A 26,161-nucleotide genomic window follows, 5' to 3' on the forward strand; every position below is an offset into this window, starting at 1 on the left:
TGCGAGGTGAGAGAAGTTCTGTGTGTAAAGCCGCCTTCTGACATCAAGAAATTGTTACCTGTTTTGACCTTCCACTGCCTCCTCAGAGCTTTTTCTCAGTGTAAGATTTCAACGTTTGGGTACAACTGCTTTGTATGAGACTATTTAGGAAACGGAATTTAGTGGAAAGAGCTGAAAAGCCTTGTTCGTAGTTTTGTTAATTAGTTTACTCTAAAATTAGAGAGAGTAATTTATTTTCAGTTCTTCCTGTTGAATTCCCCTCCCCCATGTTAGTGTAACTGTTAAAGGAAAAAAGTGACAGCGTCATCTTGTCTTAAATACAAACAAACAGCAGTGGGAGCTCTGGTGCTTCTGATTGTGGGGGCCCGGATTCCTGTGCTAATTATACACAGTTCACTTTTTTTTTTTTTTTTTTAAATTACGTTCCCCACTGATGATAAATTCAGGCAAGCAAACACTATTGATCTGAAGTGAGTGGTTTTTTTATTTCAAGGGAATAATCAATGAATATACGTTGATATTCTGATGTTTTTAATTGATATATATATATAAGGTTTCTCCCACAGTCCAGTGTATATAGAACTTTTTCTCAACTATTAATTAAATTTTTAACATCCTATTCTTATTTTGTTGAAGGGAAGGTCTTTAATTCAGAGTTAGTAGGTGTTTATCCACAAATTTGGCCTAATCTCTGTACTCTTCATGCAGAAAAACTGAACTGATTTGAATTTGGAAGTGTTTTAAATTGAGGGTAGTGTGTAAGGATTGCGAGAGGGGCTGCAACTTAAATTAACTGGAACTTCCTTACATTGTAGTGAGGATGCAGACAAAGTCACGTTAGAGATAACTTGGAACCTATGATGAAAATAATATTTTTCCAGTAGAGATTTGAACAGGAGGTAGAATGCAGGTATCGTATTGGGATCTGAATTCCTGGCTTCCAAATCAGTATTTGGGCAACAGACCTGCCCTTCTTAAAGTCAAGAGAAAGTAAACCTGCACTCTCTTAGATTTGGTTGGATTTCAGTTGAATGAATGCATGTTGGTAGTTGATTTCCTCATCCACTCCTGTGGTAACTTACTTCTTCAATTAATTGAAGTCCTTTACAAAGGAGTCGGTTAAAGAATGATGACAAATGCTATTCATTTTGCTCAGTAAATCCCCATAAACAGGAACGTTTGAATTTAGTAAATCTGTGAATTCTGCAGTTACTTAATTTTTGATTAAGTAATTGAGGTTCCACCTGCATAAAGATATTGTTACTGAATGAATATGCATTTTAAATATTCTTAAAAATAAAACTAGAGTATTTCCAAGCCTGTATTTAGACAACAGTCATTAATTATTTGTGACCCGTCATCAAAACTCCTAAGAACCAGTGTCACTTTCTTCTCTTTCTCCCTTTGTAGGTGTTACACTCTCAGTCTCGGCATATTGATGTTAGGATGGCTTGTGTAGACTATCTTCGGAAAAATAGGGAGAAATTTGAAGCAGTAAGTATTTTTGTTTTCTTTGTGAGCATTTAAAAAAATGTTACTTTATTCCTTCCACTTTTTGAAGGTATATTCTGCTGTTTGTGACGGTATTCATCATAGCTATATACTAGCTGATGCTTTTTAAAGTGAGTGCTCTTTGAATTAATTGGCACAGATATGGTAGTAACTCATTTTCATAAGCCTGGAGAAAGACCTGTATACTGCTTGGACTGGAGGGATGTGGAGTGGGAAGAGTTTTTAATGCTCATTTAAAAAAAAACCCCAAACCAAAAAAAACTTTCTTAAACTTCAGTAGTCTGTAGTGGAGCTACCAAAATCTGGATTTTATTTTAGTATAATGCCTATTTTAATGAAGATCATAAAATGTTCTTACTGTGCTATATAATTGCTTTTACAATATATAAGGGTTTTGACTGATGAGATTAGTGAAATTTATTTCAGGGTCTGCAATTTATTATGCATTGCCACTGTGTTTTTTTTCCTAAACATCTGTAACGAAGTTCTCCTTCATCAACCATGGACATAAAATATTTTGATACTGATCTATATTTGACCAATGTCATCAGTGTTAACATTATCCTTTTTTTCTTCCTTTTAAAAGAACGATAATAAATAATGGTGCTCCTGTTTGTGTTTGTATGTGTTTTAGTATATATACCATTTAACTGATTTCCAGGATAGCTAAAACAGGAGTATGTGTAAGCATTTGTTACTAGAGGATTATTACTCAGCTCTCTCTTTCTGTTCTAAATTTACCCGGACCCAAAATAAAAAGGCTGTTTTAGATGCACATTGGCATAGGGAAGAGAAGGAAAGCAGGAGTAAGAGTGTGTGTATTTACTATAATTTCTGACACAGTGCCCTATGCTCAAACGTGACTGATCACTTTTAATGTGGAAGTTGTCAAGAATGAATGACACAAAATACAGTGAATCTCTCTGGGAGAATGCAGCTCTGACTTGACTATTTCCATTTGCCAGGACTGTTTGTTTCCAGTCCATCTGAGGACTTATCAACTCTTAGAGCTCTCTCTCTTCCTTTTAATTTTAGTTTATTTTTTTCACTGCTGACTTTTTAATCCCTTTCTTTCCAGAATTAACCCACTCCAATATCTCTTCTGTTTTCTTGTTGCATTGTGTAGTTTTTGGAAATAACATGACCCTTCTTGACTATAAATGTGTGTTGTTTCCCCTCCCCGGTTCTGGCATCTTCTCAGCCAGCTATCTGCTTTGTCAATCCTAGCTGATTTTACTATCTTGGTCTCTCTCTTCCAAACTCCTAATCTCACTGTTCTTTTTTTCCTATTTGTTTGCTGTCCTTCTGAAAAGTCACTTTTTAAAAAAGTTTCTTGTCATTTTTCAGCATAGGTGTTTCACATACAAGGTTGAGGTGTTTCATATCTGTTCTCATTTCCTAGTGTTCCTATTCCCTCAGGTACCTCACTTCAGCTGTGCTGATCTCATTTGCTCCCCATATCTCTTACTAGACTTCGTGTTTTCCACCTGGAATATAGCATTGTTAACTTACCTCTCAAAAGAAACCAAAACAACGCAAACAACAAATGTCTCTTTCCCTAGTCTCTTAGATCAACTATTAACTCACCTGCCACCTTAGTAGTTAGGCCCTATTGACATGTACTGGTTGTACTTACTGAAGTTCCTCTTCTCTCTCTCTGTTGTAACCATTTCAGCTTGGATTGCTGTCTCTTTTGTTCCATTGATACTGCTGTAACCAAAGCTTCAGGTGACTGCCTGTAACCACCATGTTCATTTTCATCCTCATCCTTTCTTGAAGTGTTATCTTTGATTGCTGCTGTCTTATATTCATTCTCTTTTTTAACTCTTCAGTTTCCTATGAGAACTTTCTGGTGCCCTTCCTTTCTTCCTCTGTGCATTATCTTTAGGTCATTTAATTTTGACACACAAAACGACTGCTATGACCATGTTTTACTGATCCACCTTTTAACTTCATACCTGATTGCTTCTGTCTAAATTAAAAATGTTGGCCAGACTTTATGGTTCTTTTCATGAACAACAGTGTCCAGCCAGGTTCAAAATGGCTAAAGCAGAACTCCTAATCTCACTACTCAGTCAGTTTTCCTTATTACCTTGTTTCTTAATCACTGTGGGTAAAGAGGCCATCCAACTTGTAGCTTAAGTTCATAATGGGTATTACTTCTTTGTTTGGACCCCTGTGGATCTTTATTGTACCTAAATCAAGCAGATTGTGTCTAAATAGCATTTTTTAAATACAGCCTCTCTGTTGGCCAGTGTGGCTGAAACACTTCGAAGTTAACATGTCTCAATTACTGCAGCATCTTTCTCTGGCCTTGACAAATGTGAATTTGGCCTCTTCATGCGTGTTAAGGAGTGCAGCTGAAGGATTGCTTTCTTAGCCTGGCACTTACAGCATAGCCTGATTGTTTTCACCCTTTCACTGAAAGTAAAAGCAGTTTGTTTGAAGTGATACAGAAAAGAGGAAAAAGTGCTTTATGGTTTGCCTATACTATATTTTATCACTACTTGGGTACTACAGAAATGTGACTCCCATTTCTGATTGTCCATTGCTGCCTATTTCTTTTAACAAGATACTTGAATAAGCCCACACATGCTCTCTCCAGTGATGCTGTGCACGCCTGGGATGAGTTGCCCATAAACATTTACTTAACAGCATCTTTGCTTTCTTTCAGATTTCCCGTTTGGCTGCTGGATTTCTTTTTGAGGTTTTTTTGTTTGTTTTGTTTTGGATTGTGTGATGACTCCAAAAGCTGTTTATACGGTTATTTTCTGGAATGCAGACCTATACCTTTGACCATTTATTCCCTCATCTCTACATCACTTTATATTTAGATTGTAAGCTCTTTGAGGGCATGATAGTCTTAAATTTCCAATGGTACATTCCCATTGGTACAGTGGGTCATAGACTGGGGATTCCATATGGTACACTAATAAAAATAACTAAATAATTACTTTTTTTTTTTTTTTTTTAAATACAGTTCATAGAGGGGCCATTTGAAGAGTATTTAAAATGTTTGGAAAATCCGCAGGTATGTTAAACTTGATTTATAATAGAAAGCAGTACTTTTGTTGAAGTTGATGTGTAATGGGATTTTTTTTTTTCTCACAAATTTTTCCTGACTGAACTTAAGCGGTCTTTGAATTATGTGAATATATGCTTTTATGCATGTACTCTCTATTGTAAAATGATTTGGGGAATTTTTTTTGTGTCTTGATTTAAACCTGTTATTCCTTAGAATTGTATCCAAAAGTTTCTAGCCTCTGCAAATGCCAACAAACATAACATGGCTAGCTTTTTCTTGAAGACAACCTTGAATAAAGGTCTAAAAGTTTAGGTGATGAAAACACAGTTACTGATGTAAGGGATGTTATAAACAGTAGTCACAGGCTCTTACAAAGATACTGATTTGAAGCAAAATTATTATTATCCCTCCCCCTCCCCCCCCCCCCCATTTAATTTTAGTATTTTTATTAGGGAGTTAACAATTTGTGTAAGCTGGGGTGGAGGAGGGGACTATTTAGTGCAACATTGCAAAATCTGTTAATTTTTTTTTAAGCGTTTGTACATAAATTTTATTAAATTTTTCCTTCCTAGAAATTAAAGCATTATTTTTACTTTTATTTTTTTCCCTTGCCGTGCCTACAGCATCCCTAGTTAGAATGGCTAACCAGATGCTTCTTTATTTCAGTTTCCAAAATGAATGGTGGAAGGGGGAAAAATGTGGGTGTTAGCCTATTCTGCTTCTGTCTTGCTTTGTTTATTCCAGGATTTTTAATTGCAAAGCTTTGTTAGTCAGATCCTGAGGTTATATGCTATGCTAAATGGTAAATCATGCCGTTTTCCAGTAGAACTTATGCTGCACTGAACTACATCAATGTAAATGGTGTACAGCACTGCACTGTGTGTATAGAAAATGTCTTTTTCATACGTTTGTTAATGTTTACAAAAAAAATATTTTTGGAAAATAATACAGTAGCTTTTTTATATGATCAGAGAAATTAAGTTATTCTAGATTTTAAAATTGTCATGAGAATTTAAAAAATGATTAAAAAAAATCGGACTGCTACAAGTTCCTGCCCCAAACTTAATTTGAGTTGTTTTTAATTTAGTAAGAATTTAAAAAAGAAAAAAAAAGGTTAAAAAAACCCCAAACAAACCAAGAAAGATCTAGTCGCATCATACTGGTGGACAGTACAGCGATTAGGCTGCTAATGGAAGCAACAACTTTTACTTTTCTATGATTTGAGTCTGGGTTATGCTGTTACTGGCATTTCATTGTTTAACAGCTTTAAAGGGCAGATTTTTGGTCTTTCTTCAGGTATCAATATACAGCTGCTTGCATGAGAAATGCAACTATCACAGGTTTATTTTGGCTGTTTGGAAGTGATCTGTCTGCTTTGTGTTGGAGCACTTCACAAGACCGTGTCAAGATATTTGTATGGAAGTTATCTGTTAGGCATGAGAGTTGAGCCTCAAGGTTCTTTTTCCAGTTCATCTGTAGCTAGAGGACCACAAAACCAGACAGTTTTGATGGTAGAGGGTAACGTTTTTAAAAGCACTTGGTAAATCTGACACTCACTTTTTTCAAAAATCACTTTTAAAAAGCTAGACTGCTGTTTGTTTAACAAAAGAAAAAAAAACCCACTGTATCACCTCTCAAAATCATACTCTTTAATGATAAATCTGCATCTTTGTGATTGTTTTTAGTTCTCTCAGTTTTTCATACAGATCCATTTCTAGTTTGGGAAAAAATCCCTCTAGCTTGTACCCCTTAACTACCTTACTGGAATAGTTATTGTTATTTCAAAAAACCTTCAAATACAATCAAAGTGTCTCGGCTGAACTCCAGACTCAGCGTTAATATATTTATTTTCGACAATGATTTCTTGCTTCTCTTGATCTGCGCATGAGGAAGTATAATAATTGTGTGTTTGTTTTAACTTAATTTTCTTTTGTTTTTTTTAATACAGGAATGGGTTGGACAAGTAGAAATAAGTGCCCTTTCTCTTATGTACAAGTAAGAAAACCTTTAATTATGTTTTATTGAGATCAGTTCAGTTGTTTTGTTAGTGTACTAGTTGGAATAGCAAAGATGGAATTGTATGTTATACCGTAGTTCTCCAGAAAATTACAAATATGCTTTGAAAATTGCAGCTGTCAAGGTATTAAATAAAAATAGAAAAGTGAGCTTTGAAAATGACATTTAATCTGGGATTTGAATACAGATTTGCAATAATTCATGCATCTCACCTGCACAACTAACTGTGGACAGAGTCATACAGTTTGTATTTTGTTAATTTTCATATCTTAATTTTTCAGTTAAAATTGCTTTTCTTCCCATTTCTCACCAAGGCTTTAATATTAAACCTATTGCTAAGCTGTGGGCCGTGCTCGTTTCTTTATTACCTCTGTACAAATGCTCTGATGTAGCTTAGTGGTATGAGTATTGTAGGCTGTATGCTAGAAAGCCTTTCTCGCACCTCCCCTGGTATGAAGTTGTATGTACCGAGATAAGATTACCTGGTGTACTACTGTAGCGTATTCTCTTTTCTGTATAAATTTTCCTTTTTCCACTGTATCAGTATAGATGAAATAGTATGAGTTTGTCAAGGGCCATAGCTTGAGCTATGCTTAAGAAATGTTTTGGTATTTGTGCATAGATAAACACTCCTCTTGGTGATGAACAGTTTTGCTGATGTGTTTTTATTAAATGTAATCCTATATATGAATCTGTCTTAACAAAGTAGTATGAAACAATATGCTGAATTTCTAATTGCTGTGCAAGGGAATGAGCAATGTACAGCATCTTCTTTTTCTGCTCTTCATAAACCAGTTAAAAATCAGTATTTCAAAATGCTTACTGTAAATTGATGACTTTCTTTGTACTTTGACTGTTGATGAGAGTTGATAAAAGGAAAGAAACTAGTTCAATATTACTTTCAGGTACTTAGATGAGTGCCAAGTGCAGGAAATTGCATGAAATTCTATCTTTGCATTTTATGTGGTTAATGGAACAGTTTAGAGTTGCAGGTGCTGCATGGGTGGAAGAGGACTGAACTGAAAGAGTAAAGTTTGGCTCAAGAGGCTTAGAGAGAAGGTCTGATGGTTAGATTGAGCCAGGGTGTAGAGGGACGTAACTCAATTTAAGTCAACAAAATTGCATGCTTGATTACATAGGAACTGGATGGTCGTGATCTTCTGTTTGTTGTATTTCTGGCCATGAGAAATGTATTGTCATGAAATAGAAGCAGTTTATTTTGAAGTCATGATACATTGGTATCCAGGACCACAGCTGATAAATGAATACAGAGACAAATCCTGGTTGATAATAGTGTTTTTTTTAATTTCCATTGGAAGCATGAGAAGGCTTGTGGCATAGTTGCAACTATAGGTAGTATTTCACTGCAGAGTTGAACACAAGAATTTTTACTGCCATACTTGTTTTGGGAAGACTGGCTTCTATTAAAAAGGCAATTTAGAGGCTCTGGGAAAGTAGGACTGGTGATGGAGGTAGGGGGAAAGAGTTGCTTCCCTTCCTGCATGCGGGCAGACTGAAGGAAAGCAGAAGTATGAATTTCCTGTTCTGTGCCAAGTGGAGAAGTGAGAGAGTTTCAGACTTTACAAGCATAGGATAGAAATGCAGTATGAATAGGTTTGTTTTCATTTTCACTCCTCAGATCTGTCACAAGTGTAATTTGATTATCTAGTAAATTTTCCTTGCCTCCCCGAACAGGTGGGTCTCTGAGCTATGAAATTCTTTTCCTCTCAGAATTGCTTTTTCTGAGTTGTAGAAAGTTTTGGTTTGTTTTTTTTTAACCCCAAAACTGCACCTGTGAATATACTTAATCATTTTGCAAGACTAATAAAACTTTTGCTTGTGTGAGCAAGGAAGAAGTTGAAGGAAGTGATAGGTTGCCGAGCAAAGAATTCAAAGGAAGGATTATGGATAGAAGAGAGAGAAAATAATTAAATTTAAGATCATGACAGAGATTTATTATAGCAGAAAAACAAGTAGCAAAGATTGATAGTCTTTTCAGTTTTTAGAAAATAAAAAATCAAATAGCATGTCATGTCAGTATCAGTTGTGGATTTTCCTGTATTTGTCACTCTATATCCAGTTCAACTTTTTATGCTTTTAATCTAACAAGCTAAAAAAAGAATAATAAGTGTGGAATGTAAATTCTAAATTTGCTTAACTGTAGAAGTTAAACTCTTCATTTATGGTATTTTTAATCCTCTTAAATGTAATGAGGTACCCAAACTTAGTTTGCAGTGATAAAAATTTTCTAACCCTGTTTTGAAAAACTATACTAAAATGATATCCTTGATGATGAGTATCTGCCAACACTGCAATGGCACACTATCTGCTGGTTCAGTCCAAGCTTCCCAAAAAGTTTGTTTCTGTTCTTCCAGTTGAAGAGACAACAGAGGAGTTTGCCACTTTAGATCCAGCAATTTGAGTCTAATGAATACAACATGGTGTTAGACTCCGCACTTCGTTGAGTCTTTATCCAAAGAGAAAGGGAAACTGAGCCCTACGAATGTCTTTTTTGGCAGTGTATTATCCATTTTAAAATACAGGAAAAAATTCTTCTCGCTACACGTGTCTTTGTTTTGGAGGGGATAGAGTTAATTTTCTTCTTAGTAGCTGGTCCAGTGCTGTGTTTTGGATTTAGTGTGAGAATAATGTTGATAACACACTGATGTTTTAGTTGTTGCTAAGTAGTGCTTATCCTAAGTTAAGGATTTTCAGTTTCCCATGCTCTGCCAGCAAGCAGGTGTGCAAGAAGCTGGGAGGGAGCATAGCCAGGACAGCTGACCCGGACTAGCCAAAGGGGTATTCCATACTATAGAACATCACGCTCAGTATATAAACTGGGGGGAGTTGGCCGGGAGGGGTGGATTGCAGCTCTGGCATCGGTCAGCGGGTGGTGAGCAATTGCATTGTGCATCACTTGTCTTTTCTTGGGTTTTATTTCTCTTTTTTTGTTATATTCCTTTTCATTACTGTTATTATTATTATATTATTATTCTTAGTATAATTTATTTTACTTTAGTTATTAAACTGTTCTTAACTCACGAGTTTTACCTTTTTTTTTTTTTTTTTTTTTTTCCTATCCCCTCCCCATCCCACTGGGAGGGGGAAGTGGCTGTGTGGTGCTTAGCTGCTGGCTGGGGTTAAACGATGACAACATGAAAAAACTGAGACGGGGAGGGCATGATGTTCAGGGGTGCTGGAGACTTGGTTACAGTATCTGATCCTCAGCAATGCCTGCTGATGGTCTGTTGGGCCTTTGGCATGCTCCTTAGCACGCTGTGGCAGCTGGGCCGCCGTTTGGGAGCAGAAACATTGTGTGGAGCCTTCTGAGCACAAGAACTTGGTTTGGGAGGCAGGAAGAGTTTCTGGGCACAGACATGGGCTGTTCTGTTAGCTGGCCTCTGTGCCCAAAGGCGTTCTCGCATGCATGTAATCAATCTGCTAGTACAGATTTAGCCTAAGCCATTGCTCACCTTCTGGAAACTTATCACTGTTTCCTGTCTCTGTTCATAAAACCGACCTCCTCTTTGTTCTGGTGGGTTTCCAAATGGCAAAGTGTAATGAATTTCTCCAGGACTGGGGAGAGATCATCTTTCTAGACACAGCTCCAGAAAGTGGTGTCTGGAAATTTGTTTTACTTGTCATTGGCTCTGTGCATGTTGTGCCAGGATATCTTATTCTAATATATTCTTTCATAAAAGTAAGCCTTTTTTTTGACCAGTGAGGGTTGTACTCATCTTCTTCAGTATTCTTTTCCACTAGGTGTTTTCTGTGGTTATGTATGTTCCTTGAACTTGTCTTGAATATTCCAGTTTTTATCGATATATATTAGAGGGCAAATTTAGATTAAGATGTAAGGAAGTTCTTCACTGTGAAAGTGGTGATGAGGCACTGGAACGGGTTGCCCAGGGAGGTTGTGGATGCCCCATCCCTGGAAGTGTTCGAGGCCAGGTTGGATGGGGCTTTGAGCAACCTGGCCTAGTGGAAGGTGTCCCTGCCCATGGCAGCATGGTTGGAACTAGGTGATCTTTAAGGTCTCTTCCAACCCAAACCATTCTATGATTTTATGATGATATTAATTTTTAAATGAATTCTTAACTGCTACTTTTTTTCTCAGGAAAGATTTCATAATATACCGGGAACCAAATGCTTCTCCTTCACATGTAACTGAAAATGGCTTTTCCGATAAGGTAAAAAAGGAAAAAATTTATGGCTATTGTGAAAGGCTGAATTAAGACTACTTTATAAACAGCCAGTAGTTTCATGTGAGTTTTATTATTCAACACAATGAAGTGTTCTGAGAATTCAATTTTAACAATTTCTTTTGTACATATTTAAGGCAGCTATTCTGTTAATACATGCAGCACTTCTTTTTAAATAGATGGCCCACATTTGGGGTGTGGTATATCTTCCTAGTAATCTAAAATTCTCTAAAAATCAACTTACAAGGGCTAACTCACATAGCTACCTCTGTCAAAAATTCTTTTTGACTTTCAGTCAAATTCTTTTTGGTTTAAAGGACATCCACTAAACATTTTGATCGTGTTATTGATACTTTGAGATCCTGAGAGATAACAAAGCGCGCTGGTACATTGAATTTAGTGCTCATATAAAAAAATAAAGCGAGATGCAAAACCTAAAATATCTGTGTGGGTTTTTTTAATAGGTATTGCTGTGCTTCTCAAATGGAAACCACTATGATATTGTTTATCCCATAGAGTATTCAGAAAAGGCTGCTCTGTGCCAATGTAAGTATTATGTTGGTTAGTTAAAAGCACGTATTTTTACGAAAAATCTTAAAATGATCACATCAGGTTTCAGGAAAAGGCTTTGTATGAAAGTTTATTATAGTCATTCTTTAGTAGCTTAGTTTTCCATTTGAATTGTCAATGACTATGATTTTGTGAGAGCATGAATTCTTATGGTATCCTGATTCTTGACAAAGCAGATTATATACCAAGAGAAGACTTACCTGCCTCTTTGAATCTTGGTGGTCTAACGTAAACAGAAAATGTTGGTGTACTAACTTATAATCTGTCGCATTGTCTTTTGTCAGCATTCTAGTTTTAATTTTGTATTTCAGACTGTTAGCAAACTAATTGTTGATGTTAAAATTATCCTTGCATGTGTAACTTGTCACAGAAATTACAGGGGTTGCATGTGCAAAAAATAACTGTCTTCATGGATTATTGTTTTCTTTACTATATTGCAGAAGTGCCCAAAGGTCGTAATCAGGTTTGATGGGTCACTGTGACAATCCCTACAAGGATTCTAATTCTTCATGAAATCTCTGCCTCTGTGCAGAGTTACAAGGCTAAGGCCAAATTTGCCTGTCAAGAGACCTGATTTCTAGTAGTTTCATGCATGCGCATTAAGCCATAGTAGCTGCAGCTGGTTTTGCTTCTAATGCCTTCACTGTTTCAGTTAACACATCAAAATGCTTGCTTGCTTTGACTGAAGTAATTTGAAATGCATCTGTAATGGTAGTATAAAATCTCATTTACCTTGTAATTGATTTTGCCCTTCCACTTTCTCCTCTTCTTCCCCAGCTCTACTGTATGAGTTGCTTTATGAGAAAGTATTTGATACAGACGTAAAGAAAATCATAGCAGAACTTAGTGCTGTTGGTGTGACAGAGGAAAGTAATGGTAGCAGTGAAGTATCTGCTTCAGATTCAGAAGATGACAACTACAGGTAAATGGGATTTAAAAGTTAAAGTAAGATGCCTGTGAGCAATACATGTTAAATGAGTTTTCTGAATTTCTGGTGGGTAGTAGAATCTAACAGTTAGGGTTGAAAACCTTTACAAATTACTAAGAAAAGAAACACAAAGAGGTGAGGTTAGAACTGTGAAAGAATGAAATGTGTAATCTTCACTGTATGTGAGGACAGGGTTCTGGTTCCTCTGTTTTTCCTGCAGTCTAGCTTTGGTTCTCTCTACAAAATGGAATATTGCCATTGCAACATGTCCCTCTTCATGTTTAAAATAGCAGAATCCCCTGGGAGAACTGTCAGTGTGCCAGTCTGGCATGGTAAACTCCATAAGAATTACTTGGCTCGCTCTTCCAACTGAGTGGAGTTACAGGAATCTAATCCAACTTGTGGTGCTTCCACATCTGGGGACTGAAATGCCTGCTTGAGATGTAGCTAATGGACAAATACAGATGTAGCTTGCTCCATTTTGTTCCTTGATCTTTATGAAGTGATTATATTTGTGGGTTTGTATTCCTTTTGCTGGACCTGGATGCTCTAGCTAGCTTTGAGACTTTGACCTACTGATTCCTTTTGCACAGTAAGTCTTTCACAGTGCCATTTTTGCATTTACATATTGGCAGTTTTTCTTCTGTTTAATACTGTTCTTTAAACCCTGGCTTGTGTGAAATTCCATTGAAGCCATGGAGATTATGCTATATTAGTGCATCGTGTCCCCTCTTCCCGCTGAACGTTATTAAAGTTCATTCTGGGGGCTCTGCTGTAGTCTGTGTGGCATGTGGCAGAAGAAATTCTTTGAGACGTCAGGAGCTGATTTTTTTTTCTCAAGCTGAAAACAACAGAAAGGAAGACGATGGAAATCACCACAGAAAGAAAACCAAGTTCTGGGAAAGGGATTAGCTTCCTTTCTTGTTTGGAAAAAAAAATACTAGGGAACATTTCCAATTAAAATACAAAGTATTTCTGCCTTGGGGAACAATTACTGTAGTTAAATGTCAGTGTGTGGAAACCTTCTTTATTCCTTTCTGTTCTTGGAGCTTTCCTGGGCTTCATATGCAGTAGCATTACCCTGTATCTTTGGGATTCATAAGAAAATGTACTGCTAACCTCCATAGCACCTTTGTAAATGAAGGTCATATACTCACTTGAGACTATCAAACTCAATGTTTTTGATTTAAACCATATGTCTTATGATGCAAGAGCTAGTGTGTGTGACTCTTGACCTAGTTAACACAAATTACAAACACTTCGCTGTGTTTATGAAGTCTTAAATTTTTTTGCTTGTCTTAATGAAACAAGCTGAAGTCAACTTTACCTAGTTTTCCAGAAGATCTTTTTTGTTTTATAAATGTGAACTTTTCAGTTATGTTGTTATTGAATGTAATAGTTTATTTTGTTTTTGGGAGAAGCTAATGCTGACAGTTGCTTACAACTGCTGTAGGGAAAAATACTTGTTTTTTCTCTATGGAAAGTAGTTTTCCAGCCATGTCAGGTGTAGAAAATAAGAGTAAATTAGAGTGCCTGATGCCAGTTAACCAATGGAGTGGTTTTTGGGGTTGAGTTTTGTTGTTTGGTTTTTTTATGTCTGCTTTTGCTATGTTTTCCTTGCGTAGTTGCAAAAAATTTTAGAGGAATTTTTGTTTCCCTTGCCTGCCCCCCTGCCTTTTCTTTTTCTTAAGTGATGGCTAAGTCAGTACACATAAGTTAGACTTCCTAAAACTTGTACTTAAAACCAAAAATCTTATGTTTAGCTTTATATGATATAGAAATGTAGTTCTTGTTTTAGACTTACCTTTTTCATTTTAAGAGATGAAGATGTTCTGTGGTATGCTTATTGTGGAAAAATATGTAGAGAGTGGTAATTTCAGTATTTTTATCCACTTCCAAGATGTTTCTTACCTGATTTCCAGGCCTTATTAATACTATATTATCACAGCTCGCTTCTGTCCTTTTGCAGAAGTAAAGCTACAACAGTTAGTGATATGAATGGATTGAAATCTCTTTCTGGCAACAAGGTATTTATATGTTAAGATTTATTTTCTTCCTAATAACTTGTACTCTGCTATATTTTTCAGTGTTTGATGTTCATGAGAGAATCTTGAGTTTCTAGTTTTCCTAACGTAGTATCTTAAAAACTACTTAGTTCTTTGAAAAGTAGTGTTTGCTTTTGATGTGGCAGAAGGTGGATGGTGTCCTTCTTAATGCTGCTTAGTTCTTAGTTTTGTTCTGGTATGGTTAAAAGAACACGATTGAGTTATTTTTTCAAAGCTCTTTATGCTTTATGTATTTTCAGTTTCTTTATATTTCAGTTTAAAGCTTGAGCACTGTGATTGAAAAATGGAAAACTGTACAACTTTATGTAGTTGACCATTTAGCACTTTGTTCTGTTTCATACAGCACCTTAAGAGCAACGGGAATCCTGCCTTGTTGGTCTTACCTAAAAAAGTTCTTAAATCACTCAATCCATCAGTTTACAGAAATGTTGAATATGATGTTTGGCTCCAATCCAAATGGGGTAAGTAACCGAATACTTTAAAGTTCTAACTTTTGCAAGTTGATGTATAAAGTGAAGCCCTCTTGAAGAACAGTGATGCAAATGGCAGTTTGGGTTTAGGCAGTGGTCTTCCTCACATGGATCAGTGTGCAGATTTAGGACCTGAACTTCTGGTTTGCATTTTTATTGCATCAAGAAAGTAACTCTTTTGGTGTATTTAAACTGACAGTGTATTACTGCTAATGTATTTACAGATCAGCAAAAACAAGATTTTTCTATTGCTGCTGGCATGCAATACTCAGTTGGAGATAAATGTAAAGTAAGTAGTATTGAATTATAATTTATAGAGACATTAAAATTTTGCTCAAGATGCCAATTTTCCCTCTCTGTTAACTATTCTGGTATATAATTGCTACTTTCTAAATATTCTTTGCTTGTGTCTTCAACTGTGCATATACTCATTATTTAATTGTTGGCGATGTTCATGACTTACAGCATACATGTAGAGAAGGCATGTAATAGAACATTTGATCAGGGCAATTTTACTGCATTGAAAAATCACAAGGTTAACTTCAAGAGTGTATTTAATAAGATGACTGTGGACCTTAACGTTAAGTATGCGAATAAGTTTGTGCAGGCTTGCCTCCATGGTGAGTCCTTGCTCAGTGTTGTAGAGTGCTAGCCTCTGTGTAAGAAGTAGGTGCATTTAGGGCAGTTTACTTGGTTCAGGCTAAGCTCTGTTCTTGGTGGGCTCCATAAGCTAGCTAGTTCTTCCTGTGATGTGAAAAGTGTGGGGTAGGTCTGTTTTTATAAAACTAGTCGTTATCTCCACTGCATCTTTTGCTGATGGCTGCTGATAAAGTGTTTGCATGCATACAGTTGCATGATGAAGAATGAAATGTTAGTGTTTTCTGTAATACAGGCTTTTCTATGGAGAGACCAGAACCAACATCATAGTTCCATGTATTTATGTTCCACTCTGGAGATAATGAGTACTGTTTGTAAAATGGCTTTGTTCTAATCTCATTACTTTCAAGTAATAGAATACAGCTCGCTTTAGTTACTGCAGATTCTTCCTCTTGAAGTATTCAAAGTGTGTTACACAATTGCTCTTTAAATTCTATTAAAATTTGTAGTATGTATTGCTGCTTAAGAAGAAATAAGATTTGTGATTAAATTCTATAGTGCTCAAATTTTAGATTAATCTCCTTAGGTGTGTTAACTGGTGGTACTTGGCTAAATATGGTTGTTTCTAGGACATTTGACCATCTATTAAAATTACGAATATTAATGTGAAAATATTCAGTTAGGTTTATCATGCAGCATGGGGGCTCTTTCAGTTTGTACTTTTTTTAATTTGTGTAATGGCATTAAGCATAGTGAATAAATTGCGGAAAAAACACATCTCTAAACGTAAAAAAACCCAAAACCACAAAAAACCAACCAAAAAAAAAACCCAAAACACCACACAAAACAAACCAAAAAACCTAATGTGGATGCTTAATAGTACAGGCTTAAAATTTGTATTTAAGACCCTAAGGCTGTCTTGTGTAGTATTTACTAAAAGGTACAGATACTATTGGTAGAAAAAGTTCTGGTAATTAACATACTCTCTCTGTCAAATTTTATATGTATGTGGCAAGACAGTAAATATATGGGATAAAAACATGGGAAGGGAAGATGAAGTAAATAGTGAAAAGTGGAGTTGACCAAATTAATACAACTGGAAGGCCAAATGTTGTAGCAGAACATTATGAAATTTATTTTATATTTAACGGAAGAATTTTAAGAACATGGAATGTCAGTCAGACAAGTAACACTGTGATCATGTCTGAACAACTTTTTTTGGTTGTTTTAAAAAACTTTCTGAAGAATAACTTCAGAAATAATTGGTGTTCGTTATGTTCTTAAACTAAATTTCACTGAAGGTAGTAATGAATTTTTCTTTACATGGGTTTTAACAAGGAAAAGCTTTGGGTTTTATTCTAAGAGAAAGTGTTTTCAGTAAAGCTGAAAAGCCTTGATACGCTGATTACTTTTAACTTTCTCAAGTAGTTTTGAAAGCCATGTTTCATTAAGTAGTGTTACCCAGCAAGCTTTCTGGTTTTGGTGGTTGGTCTTTTTTGTTTGTTTTTTTGGTTTGGTTTGGTTTTTTTAATAGTATTTTTATTTCTTTTTGAAGAAGCGATATGGATCGAAGATTTGCTTTTGATACATTTACTGAATTACGTGGTATTTATTTCTCAGGTCTTCTGTTGCCCCGAGGAAAAGTTCTATTTTTAACATTGCTGGTATTTTAAGGCGTTACGTCCTCTTGTTGTTGTCTTTGAAGTTAATGCACCTTTTTTTTTTTCTTATTCTTTTTCCTTATAGGTGCGCTTAGACCATAATGGGAAGTTTTATAATGCCCATATTCAAGAAGTTTGTTCAGAGAATGGGCCAGTTGTTGTATTTGTAGAAGAGCTTGGAGCAAAGTAAGTGCTTAATCTCTTTTGGAAGAGAGTGCCAAAATGAACCTTGGTAATGGCAGCATTGCTTTAGTTCAGAGTTAATTTCAGCCCCTGAAGTGTATTTACTTCTTTACTTGAAGCAGTACCACCACAAAATTGTTAAGAAAACAACATACTAAATAAAAAAAAAAAAAAAGGGAAGAAGGTGTTCTGCATTGATTGCCACTTCAGACTTTTCTCTTTAGTGCTAAGTAGCCTAGATAGTACTTGCAGAGTAAAACAGGAACTACGTTAGCATTAGAATCTTTTTTTTTGCACAAGATTCAATCCTAAACAGATTGACAAAATCCTAATTAAGTGTTGCTTGTTGTGCTTAATAATTAGATGCTAGATTTGTGACAAGTTTTTCATATTAAAAGGTCCATCGAAGCACCTAGCTTCTCTGTTGGTTGAGTAGCTCTGCCTGATTTCATACAGAGTGCGCCAAGTTGCTGTTTAGATCACCGTCATCTTTGCCCTACCTTGGGACAAACTAAGTGTTTATAGTTGTTGGTGGGGGTTGCAGGGTTTTTTTGCGTGTTGTTGGTTGGCTGTTTTTGTAGTTTTTTTCTGGGGTGGTGGTGGTGGTGGTTTTGGTTGTTTGGGGGGATGGGGGGTTTTTGTTTGTGGGTTTTTTGGGGGGAGGGGTGGTTTGAGACCATCTTCCTGAGCTCTGCTGTAAGTTCTGTAACTCTTCTGGGGCAAAAAAACCCCACAGTTGAGTATAGTTTGGGAAGAGGAAACACTTTCAGTGAGAGTAAATGAGGGAAGGAGAAAGATGCCCATTAATCTCATGCAATCTCCTTCTGTTAAAAAAAAATAAAATTAAAATGTTGCGAGATCTGAAGATTGTGTCGCAGTTTGTTCCCTTTTAAAATTGAGATTTAACCTGATTTGAAGTGTCTATTATAGATTTGAATGTCTTCTTTTCAAATAATGTAAACAGTTGCTTGGACATCCTACAGCATCCTCAAGTAAAAATGCAGTAATTGCTCTGGGATATAAACCACCAATATAATGTTTTTCAATCTTGACATATATTGCAGTGTTTGTGATAAGTTTATCTGAGTATATTGCTTTTTCTGATCATTCTGCTTTTCTGTCTGCCCTGAAGATGTTATAATACTCATTTCACAAATGGCTGATCATTCTTTACTGGAAGAGTTTGCATCAACTTATCAGAGAGAGTTCTAATTAAAAAAAAAAAAAAAAAAAAAAAAGAAAAAGTTTGTCCTTTTACACATTGCTTGAGTGTAATCATAAAGAACAAAGGACTTTGAATGCAATGTTCTCAAAAATGGAAAGATCCATCAGTCCTAGTAAACATGTGGTATTAATTTATGCAAGCCCCAGTCTGGTCTTTAAGATATTTTTCCCTCCATAATTCCTTGTTTTGTAGGCATGCTGTCTCACTGAAGAGCCTTAAACCTCTTCCACAGGCCTCTCCTATGGAGGGCTGGAACACTGTGCCAGGGAAGAAGATAAAAAAGTTTTTCCCAACATGGGGGCAGAATGCTCAGCCCGGTAGGATTGTACCTGTCTTTGTGTGGCAGCATCTTTATTGTCAGATGTTTTGTCCCAAAGAGCTTAAAAAAATGATTAAAAGAAATATATTTGTTTTCACGTCTTTATCACAGATGCAGATTGCAGAGGGCCAAAGAATCAGAGCAAGTCAATAAAACCCCAGTCAGCACTACCTCCTCGACTTCAGCATACTGTGGGAACCAGGCAGCATCAGTTCTTATGTTCTGGACCCCAACCTCATCAGACCTCAACTGAGCAAAAAGCTCCAGGCAGGAATCTTTCCCAAACTGTAAGGTAAAACTGCAAATAACGTCTTCCTTATTTGGAACTCCAGCTGAGCTTCTAGGAGCCCAGATGCCTGCTTCAGATCCTTCCAACATGCTCTTTTGAAATATGTTGCCATTGAATTCTTAAGAAGTGTTCCAAGCCCTTAAGAATACACACAAGCACAGGAAAAATAATTCTTTTTTTTTCTATTTTTAAACCTTTTTCAAAATTGCTGCCATCATGAGCTCCCACTTTTTTTCTTGCATAGCAGCATCTCCCCTGGAAGCACCATACACAAAACTGCAGTTTCTTCTTGGAAAGTGGTTGTTGGGTTTTTTCTGGTTGGGGCTGAAGTAATGTTGCATGTAGCGCTTCTTGGGCGTGGCTAAGATCTTCCCTCAGCTTCTGCAGAACCTGTCATAGAGGACTGCTTCATGTTATGACTGATCACTTGGAGGAGAACAGCATTTTGCCTGCATTTGTTGGTAGTGATTTTTTGATTCATTGCGCTGCTGCAGCAGCAGAGTTTCTCTTTTCATCATTGCCACTCTTCTTCTATTCTATCTAAAAGACTATTCTGTACTTTGCTACAAACCCAAACTCTTCATGGTCTATTCTGTCACTCTGTCGTAACTCCTTGGGGAATAAATGGGGCTGGGGTGTCTTCGGAGTCTGCCACATGCAACATTTTAAGGGCATTTTTCTTCCGCCTTTAACCTAAATACATGAGTATCCTAAAATGTTTAGTTAAGTAATTCAGAAAGCTGAAACAGAGATGTTAATTTTGTGTAGTGAGGCTTCAGACATTGAAAATTATAATGCATTTTCCCTTTTGTTGTTGTACTTACAGAAATCTTCCCCAACTTTCTCCTGCATGTTCATAGATAGCGGATGGGGTGTGGTCAGTTCTCAGTTGGCACAGAAATGGATTAGATCACTTGATGTAGGCATTTGGTTTTTAACTATGATCTAGTAATTACCATTTGTTATAAGTCTTTCAAAATTGTATTGAATTGAATCAATCATGGAGAAAAACCGTTCTTTCTCTTCCTTAAATTTTATGCGTATGGGTAACTTGCAATAGGCAGAAAGGGATCTCGTATATGTGGAATCACATAAGCAGTGCTATATAATTATCTTCTTTCTTCCTTCTAAACCATGAGTTTGTATTGTGTTTCATACTGGTGAATTTCTTTGTCAAAGTGATCCTGTTTCATTTTTTCCTTTACAGAAAACCAGACCGGGAGAGAACCGAGGATCTGAATCATGGCAGCAGAGATTGTAACTACTTTGGCCTGTCTCCAGAGGAACGCAGGGAGAAACAGGCTATAGAAGAATCTCGTTCTCTTTATGAGATCCAGCAGAGGGATGAACAAGCTTTTCCTGCTCTTTCCAATGTATGCTTTTTTTCATTGTAATTAATAGTGTATTTTTCATACTTGTCCATGAACCTTTAATTAGCAGTTGTTGTTTTGCTGTCCTTGCATTACAATACAATTCAAAAGTTAAGGATATTTTCTTCACACTCACTTTCTACATAGAAATATGTGAATCTACAATGCTTTATATATTCAAGATAAGACACATACATAGTAGTTTCCCCTGGGAATAATTAATGTCCACCATACACGGTTCTTTAGGCGTGTAAATATCATAGACACATGAGCTTCTGAAGCTGTGGGCTTCTTTCTTCATGTTCCTCCTGTCTTTGGAAGGCTTTGCACTCCCTTACAGTTGCTCAGATGTTGTCTTTTTCTGTATGGTGGGATCAAACTTCAAGGTGAGGACAGAACTTGCTCTGAAGTACAGTTTAATTTAGCTGAGAAATAGCTTAGTAAATTGGCACTGTGGTGCTTAAATTAGTATCAGAGGTGACTAGGTGATTGCTTCTGATTTGGTTCGCATAAAACCTGTTTTATTTATAAGTGACTTTTCTTTTTAGCATGAGAACTTACTGGTGTGAGAACTTGCCTGGTGTCATAAGTAATGCAAATTCTTTGTCAGCCTTGCTCTTTTTCTGTTGTGGAGCTGAGCTGGTTTCAGTGGACTTGTCTATGTCTGAGGGAAGAATGTAGCCTTTAGATTTTGAGAGATTATTCTGTTGATGCTATTTTTAAAGAAAGCGGATTGGAGTCTCAGTACATCTAGGGAGCGAGCAGATCCTGTGGGTAAAGAGCTGGTGTCTACATGGGTTTATTCTAGAGACGTGGGGCTTTTTGGGATTTAAATCCTAGGGCAAACAGAAACAAGAACCAGGCTGGGAAGAATGAGTAGGTGAAAGATGGGCTTTAAATCTCTTGCTTTGTGAAAGTGACTTCCTGCGCTGTATCTTTCAGTTCTTGAGCAGTAATTACTTAAGTTGGTGTAATCAAGAAGTGTACAGCTCTTCTGCGCTGCAAAGAGCAGACTAAGACTGAAGCCTAACGGACAGAGGTTGCTTGCTCTCTCTGAGCTGTGGTTAACAGTATGCTGTATTTGCTCACCTGCAGAAGGAGGATGTGATGTTGTCTGAGTGAAGCAGTTTTTGTTTGTCATGTAAACTAATGACACGAATGCTTTTAAAGGACGCTTTGCAAAATTTAGCAATGAATGAAAGAGTGGATGAGTCTGAATGATACTGATGAAGACTGCTTTCCCCCCCCCCCCCCCCCCCCCCAACTTTCTGCCTGTCACATAGATAAGTAGTATGTGTCATGAAGGCATAATAGTATCATATCAGATGATGGCAAAGTGTCATCAGACTAGTTATATAAATTCATATTTCTGCTTTTGTAAACTTCTTTAGAATCAGTCTGTCTGTCAGGCTGCTACACAGACTGTGGATAATTTAAACCAGAAAAAGTTCTCAAATAATGAGAGAAGAAATAGCAAGTGGACAGCAGAGGTGGAAGAGCAGAAGGATAAAGGTAAAAATAAATGTTTTTAGATCAAGGCGCTTTTTTGTTTGCTTGTTTTTATTACCAGCTTAAGAGTTTATGCAAGATGGGGCACCTGTATAGGCAATGAGGGGGAAATTATCATAAGTAATAGTGCCAAACTAAGCTAGGCTCAAGATAGCAAAGGTGTGGCTTGGGAAGAAAGTACGTATTTTCCTGCTTTGTGAATGTGGCTGAGAGAGCAGGCTCCTTGCTGGGATTTTTGTAGTAAATGGGAAGAGGAATGAGAGAAATGAAAAGAGTATCAGAGCTACCCTAAATTAGATCCTGTTGAAATTCTAGTGAGTGTGGCAGAAAGTGCCAGTGGGAAGAGTATTAAGAGTGCTTACTGGAGTTAGTTAAGAGGAAAGCAGGTAAAAGTATTCAGTACGGTATGGTTAAGAATTAGCACACAGTTGTACAGAAAGAGGGGAGAAGATGGTGTACAGAAGAGTTGAAACACCGCCCCCCCCCCCCCCCCCCCCCCCCGTTTACAGTAGAAAGAGCTGTCGCATGGTCAAACTTTGTTTGGGTTTTCTCCCTTCCCCCAGTCTGTTATAACACTCTTTAGCTTCTCTGCATTGACTCTAAGCTTTTCCTCCTTCTGTGAGGAAGTGGAACATGGCAGTAACAGATGAAAGCTGTAGCTGTCAGGAGGTAGTGAGTAAATCTTTGCTAAATGAAACTAAAAAAATACTATCAGCTGATTTTTTTTTTTTTTTTTTTTTTTTTTGTCCTGTTAGCTTTGCCACAACTAAGCACCAAATTTGATCTTGGCTTCTTCCATGCCCTACCTGCCCCGCCCCCCCCCAATAAAAGTAAAATACCCCCATCCCAAAAAAAGAAAAAAAAAATACACCCCACCCCCCCCCCCCCCCCCCGACTAAATAAAATTCAGACTCTTTAGCCTCCTCTTAGAAGCTGTTCCCTCCCTCTGGTTTTTTTGGTTTTTTTTTTGTTCCCTTATCTGGCAACAGCAGAGACATTGCTGTTGTGTATTTGTGGTACTTGTGGTCCTTAGTCCATCTTACAAAACGTAATGCCTTCTTGAATGGTCTCACAAGGACTGATGTTACCTATTTTTCATTCTCCAAACGTCTGAAAACTTGTTTCATTTGAAAACTTTTTTCATCAGCAATGCCAAAAAGAATGTTCATGTAGAGAAAGCTCTTTACTACAGTGTCATGATAGATTTTGCTGAAGTGCATGGCATGTACAGCTTTCTCTGTTTTTTGTGACACTCTGGATCACGTTGCCTCTTCTGAAACTAGGTTAAAAATCCTATGGGAATAAACTGTACTTCTGAGTATCTAGGGATTCCTGTTGGTGCTTGGGGAATTGGCAGTAATTCTCATAATATTGTTTTAATTTACATTGTTGTCTAGATGTGATGGTGCACATGCTAAGCTTTTAAAAAGTACATATCTATTTAGGAGCTACTGTTAAACTTATGTGCATGAATTTGATTGACCAGCAGTGGTAACCAGATTTGAACATAAGCTAGAATGTGAAGAACTTGTACAGATCCTATTATATGAAGATCATACCATGACTGTTTTTCAACACCGTCTCCCCCACCAAGTGTTTGCTGGTGCTCGAGAAATTAAACTTTCTGCATCAGTCTGAAAACTTTCTAGATCTTTTGAACCATTGAAACCTTCTAAACTGATCTATCTTTTACTCAGTCAAAAGTAGACAAGACTTTAAGCTTCTGTTATCTTAACACTTGAATATGGAAATGCAGATCAAAACATTTTCACTTTAAGCAAAGTACAAAATCATTTCTTTTTTACTAGGAGGGATTTAGGATGAATGATATGTGTTTAAAGAGACAGCTACATTTCTTTCCTGCTTCCCTCAAGCATCACCAAGATGGTTAACAAACATCAGTAAAGAACTCCTGTAGAGCTTTTGAAAACCCAGGTTGAAGTAGCTGCTCTGTTAAAGCCCTAACAACTGTTTATTTTAGGATGCTTTGATCTGTGATAAAAATTGAAGTTTAAGTTTTCTGAAGTAATATGTGCTGAGGTAGGTTTTGTTTTGAAGGTTTAACTTTGGAAAGACAAACTTTAACTGGCTTAAGTTGTGATAGCCATAAATGGTGTAATGGTTCATTTACTAGGTTATGTCTTGGTGTTACAGAGTCAAATTCCAGGCAGATCCACTTAAGTCAGAAGCTTGAGCCAAATTCATCTGAGGTAATCTTAAAGAAAAGACCAAATTTTTTTTTAATGTTATTGCTTCTCTGATACATGATTAGCAGAGCAATAGCTGCCTTTAGAGCTGTGATTGCTGCTGCTGCTTTACAGCTTTTAGTGAAATACTTCTAAGGTTGGAGGCTTGTATTGCTGTCAGCTTTCCTCAGCCCCTATAACCCATACTTATAGTCTTTCTCTGCAATCCGAGTTCGCAAATCTGGGCTATCGAGAGTACTTACGAATCTGGATTTGTAATTGCTTTAGTACAGACTGTACTTTCAGTATAATGGGACCACAGAAGATTTGATCTTTACTAATAGCTACTGTGCTAACAGACCATGATCTCTGAAGTTCAGTGAAGATTTGTGGCCTCTTACTGGCTTTTAACCTTTGCTATCCTTTCAATGAGCAAAATGTTACACTAGTATTAATAGTGATTGCGTGCTTAGCCCACTTTGTATGTAGTGTGGTTTAGTATCTTTGAATGCCTCTTTGAAAAGTAAATCTTACTATTAGACTAGCTGTGTCTGTTGTTTCTAACTTTGCTTTAGAAGAATAGTCAAGATGAGAGTTATCCAAAAGATTCGTCTCCTTTGGAACAAGTAAAAACAGATTCTCCGATTCCTGCTGAGCAAGTAAGAAATGTTTGTTTGATTTCAAAGTTTTCCAGTCAGGACACTTCAGACAAAGGGGAGCTTCATCACAGCCACGTATGTATTATACCAGCTTTTAATTACGTAGTCATTTCTATGGTGATAATGCTAAAATTTTGTATTTACAGTTAGGAATCTGTTATGTCCAACATATGTAAAAGGACAACCCTTGATAGAAAAGTAAAAGTAAATCCTTTCTCTTCTGAGAGAGGGGTTATTTCATGTCTTTCTGCTAAGATAACCATACTTTTCACTTTAAATTCTTTACCTTTGCTTTTTCAGGTTTCTCCAAGGTTAGTGGTAATCGTTTGTGAGGGTGGCTTTTCTTTTGGATGGGAGATACTTAAATTTAATGCTTGTGGAGGTGGTTATAACACTGGCTGTCTGTGGTACGTTCTCGATACAGAACGTTCTGGTACAGGCACGTTCTGGATAGAGCTCAGTGCAGAGTTCTTCACACAGTGATGTAATGTGTATCGGATCTCTCTTACGTAAACAGCCTGATGTGTTACTAGTTAATATTTTGCTATGGTGATGGTGGTAGTCTGGATAATACTGAGTCATCAAGCCTTTTTTGGTAGAGGTCAGACACATTTAGGGGTCACCAACAACGGTGATTTAGAATAATTTCATGTGATCTCTGTTTTTATAGAACCTGACAGAATGCTTACCAAGCGTAACTCCAACACCCTCACCAGTCTTTTCTGAGGTGCATTTACCTCCAGCAGTGCCTTCTCTACCAGCCATTGTGCCAGCTTGGCCAAGTGAGCCAACAACCTATGGACCAGCAGGTTTGAAGAAATATTAACATAGATCAGAAACTACTAACCCTGAAAAATACTTTAACTGTCTTGCTAAATTGAAGATGCCTCCAGGAGACACTGTTTCATATAACTTCACATTCCAAAGGCAGTCATTTATAGGAATATAGTTTCTCACTGCTGAAAGCTAGTGAGAGTTCTAGTAGATCTTTGATTGCCCATATGTATAGTTTGCTTTATTCCCTACCTGACGGTGGAAGAGGGATGCATACTCAATTCCCTGGTTTTCTCCTGCGTGGGATAGCATTGAGTTTTGAGGGGGCTTATTCTGAGGATCTGCTTAAGGTAGAACACGCTGTCAGCACGTTGAAGCTTGATATGTGTTTGTGCTCTGTGTCCCATGTAATAAGCTCCTTGATTCACTAAGGACTCAGCTTGGGTCTGGTGGGTCTGGAACTAATGAGATCCATTTGGACCTGAGCTGCAAAGCCAGTATAATGGTTTTTGTGTGCTGTGCGTATCTTTTGATACGTGGAATTAGCTTAGATTCAATATTGCTCATTAGATCAGGTGCTGTATTTTCTCTCCCACTGTT

General features: G+C 37.0%; 1 protein-coding gene across 2 annotated transcripts in view; it reads left to right on the top strand.

The window, feature by feature from the left end:
• OTUD4 (OTU deubiquitinase 4) overlaps window positions 1–26,161 on the top strand; it is a 36,280-nt gene that overhangs the window by 3,455 nt on the left and 6,664 nt on the right. For both annotated transcript variants that reach the window (XM_050895369.1, XM_050895370.1), the window contains exons 3-19: window positions 1,411–1,494; window positions 4,493–4,543; window positions 6,486–6,532; window positions 10,671–10,743; window positions 11,220–11,301; window positions 12,103–12,247; window positions 14,223–14,280; window positions 14,663–14,780; window positions 15,014–15,078; window positions 17,133–17,233; window positions 18,648–18,772; window positions 18,886–19,066; window positions 20,271–20,436; window positions 21,825–21,945; window positions 24,097–24,152; window positions 24,704–24,862; window positions 25,458–25,596. In XM_050895369.1, coding sequence (XP_050751326.1) covers window positions 1,411–1,494; window positions 4,493–4,543; window positions 6,486–6,532; window positions 10,671–10,743; window positions 11,220–11,301; window positions 12,103–12,247; window positions 14,223–14,280; window positions 14,663–14,780; window positions 15,014–15,078; window positions 17,133–17,233; window positions 18,648–18,772; window positions 18,886–19,066; window positions 20,271–20,436; window positions 21,825–21,945; window positions 24,097–24,152; window positions 24,704–24,862; window positions 25,458–25,596 — 1,771 coding nt within the window. The remainder of the gene's footprint in view (window positions 1–1,410; window positions 1,495–4,492; window positions 4,544–6,485; window positions 6,533–10,670; window positions 10,744–11,219; window positions 11,302–12,102; window positions 12,248–14,222; window positions 14,281–14,662; window positions 14,781–15,013; window positions 15,079–17,132; window positions 17,234–18,647; window positions 18,773–18,885; window positions 19,067–20,270; window positions 20,437–21,824; window positions 21,946–24,096; window positions 24,153–24,703; window positions 24,863–25,457; window positions 25,597–26,161) is intronic.

Source organism: Gymnogyps californianus, chromosome 4, assembly GCF_018139145.2.
Source record: "Gymnogyps californianus isolate 813 chromosome 4, ASM1813914v2, whole genome shotgun sequence".
Taxonomy (NCBI): Eukaryota; Metazoa; Chordata; class Aves; order Accipitriformes; family Cathartidae; genus Gymnogyps; species Gymnogyps californianus.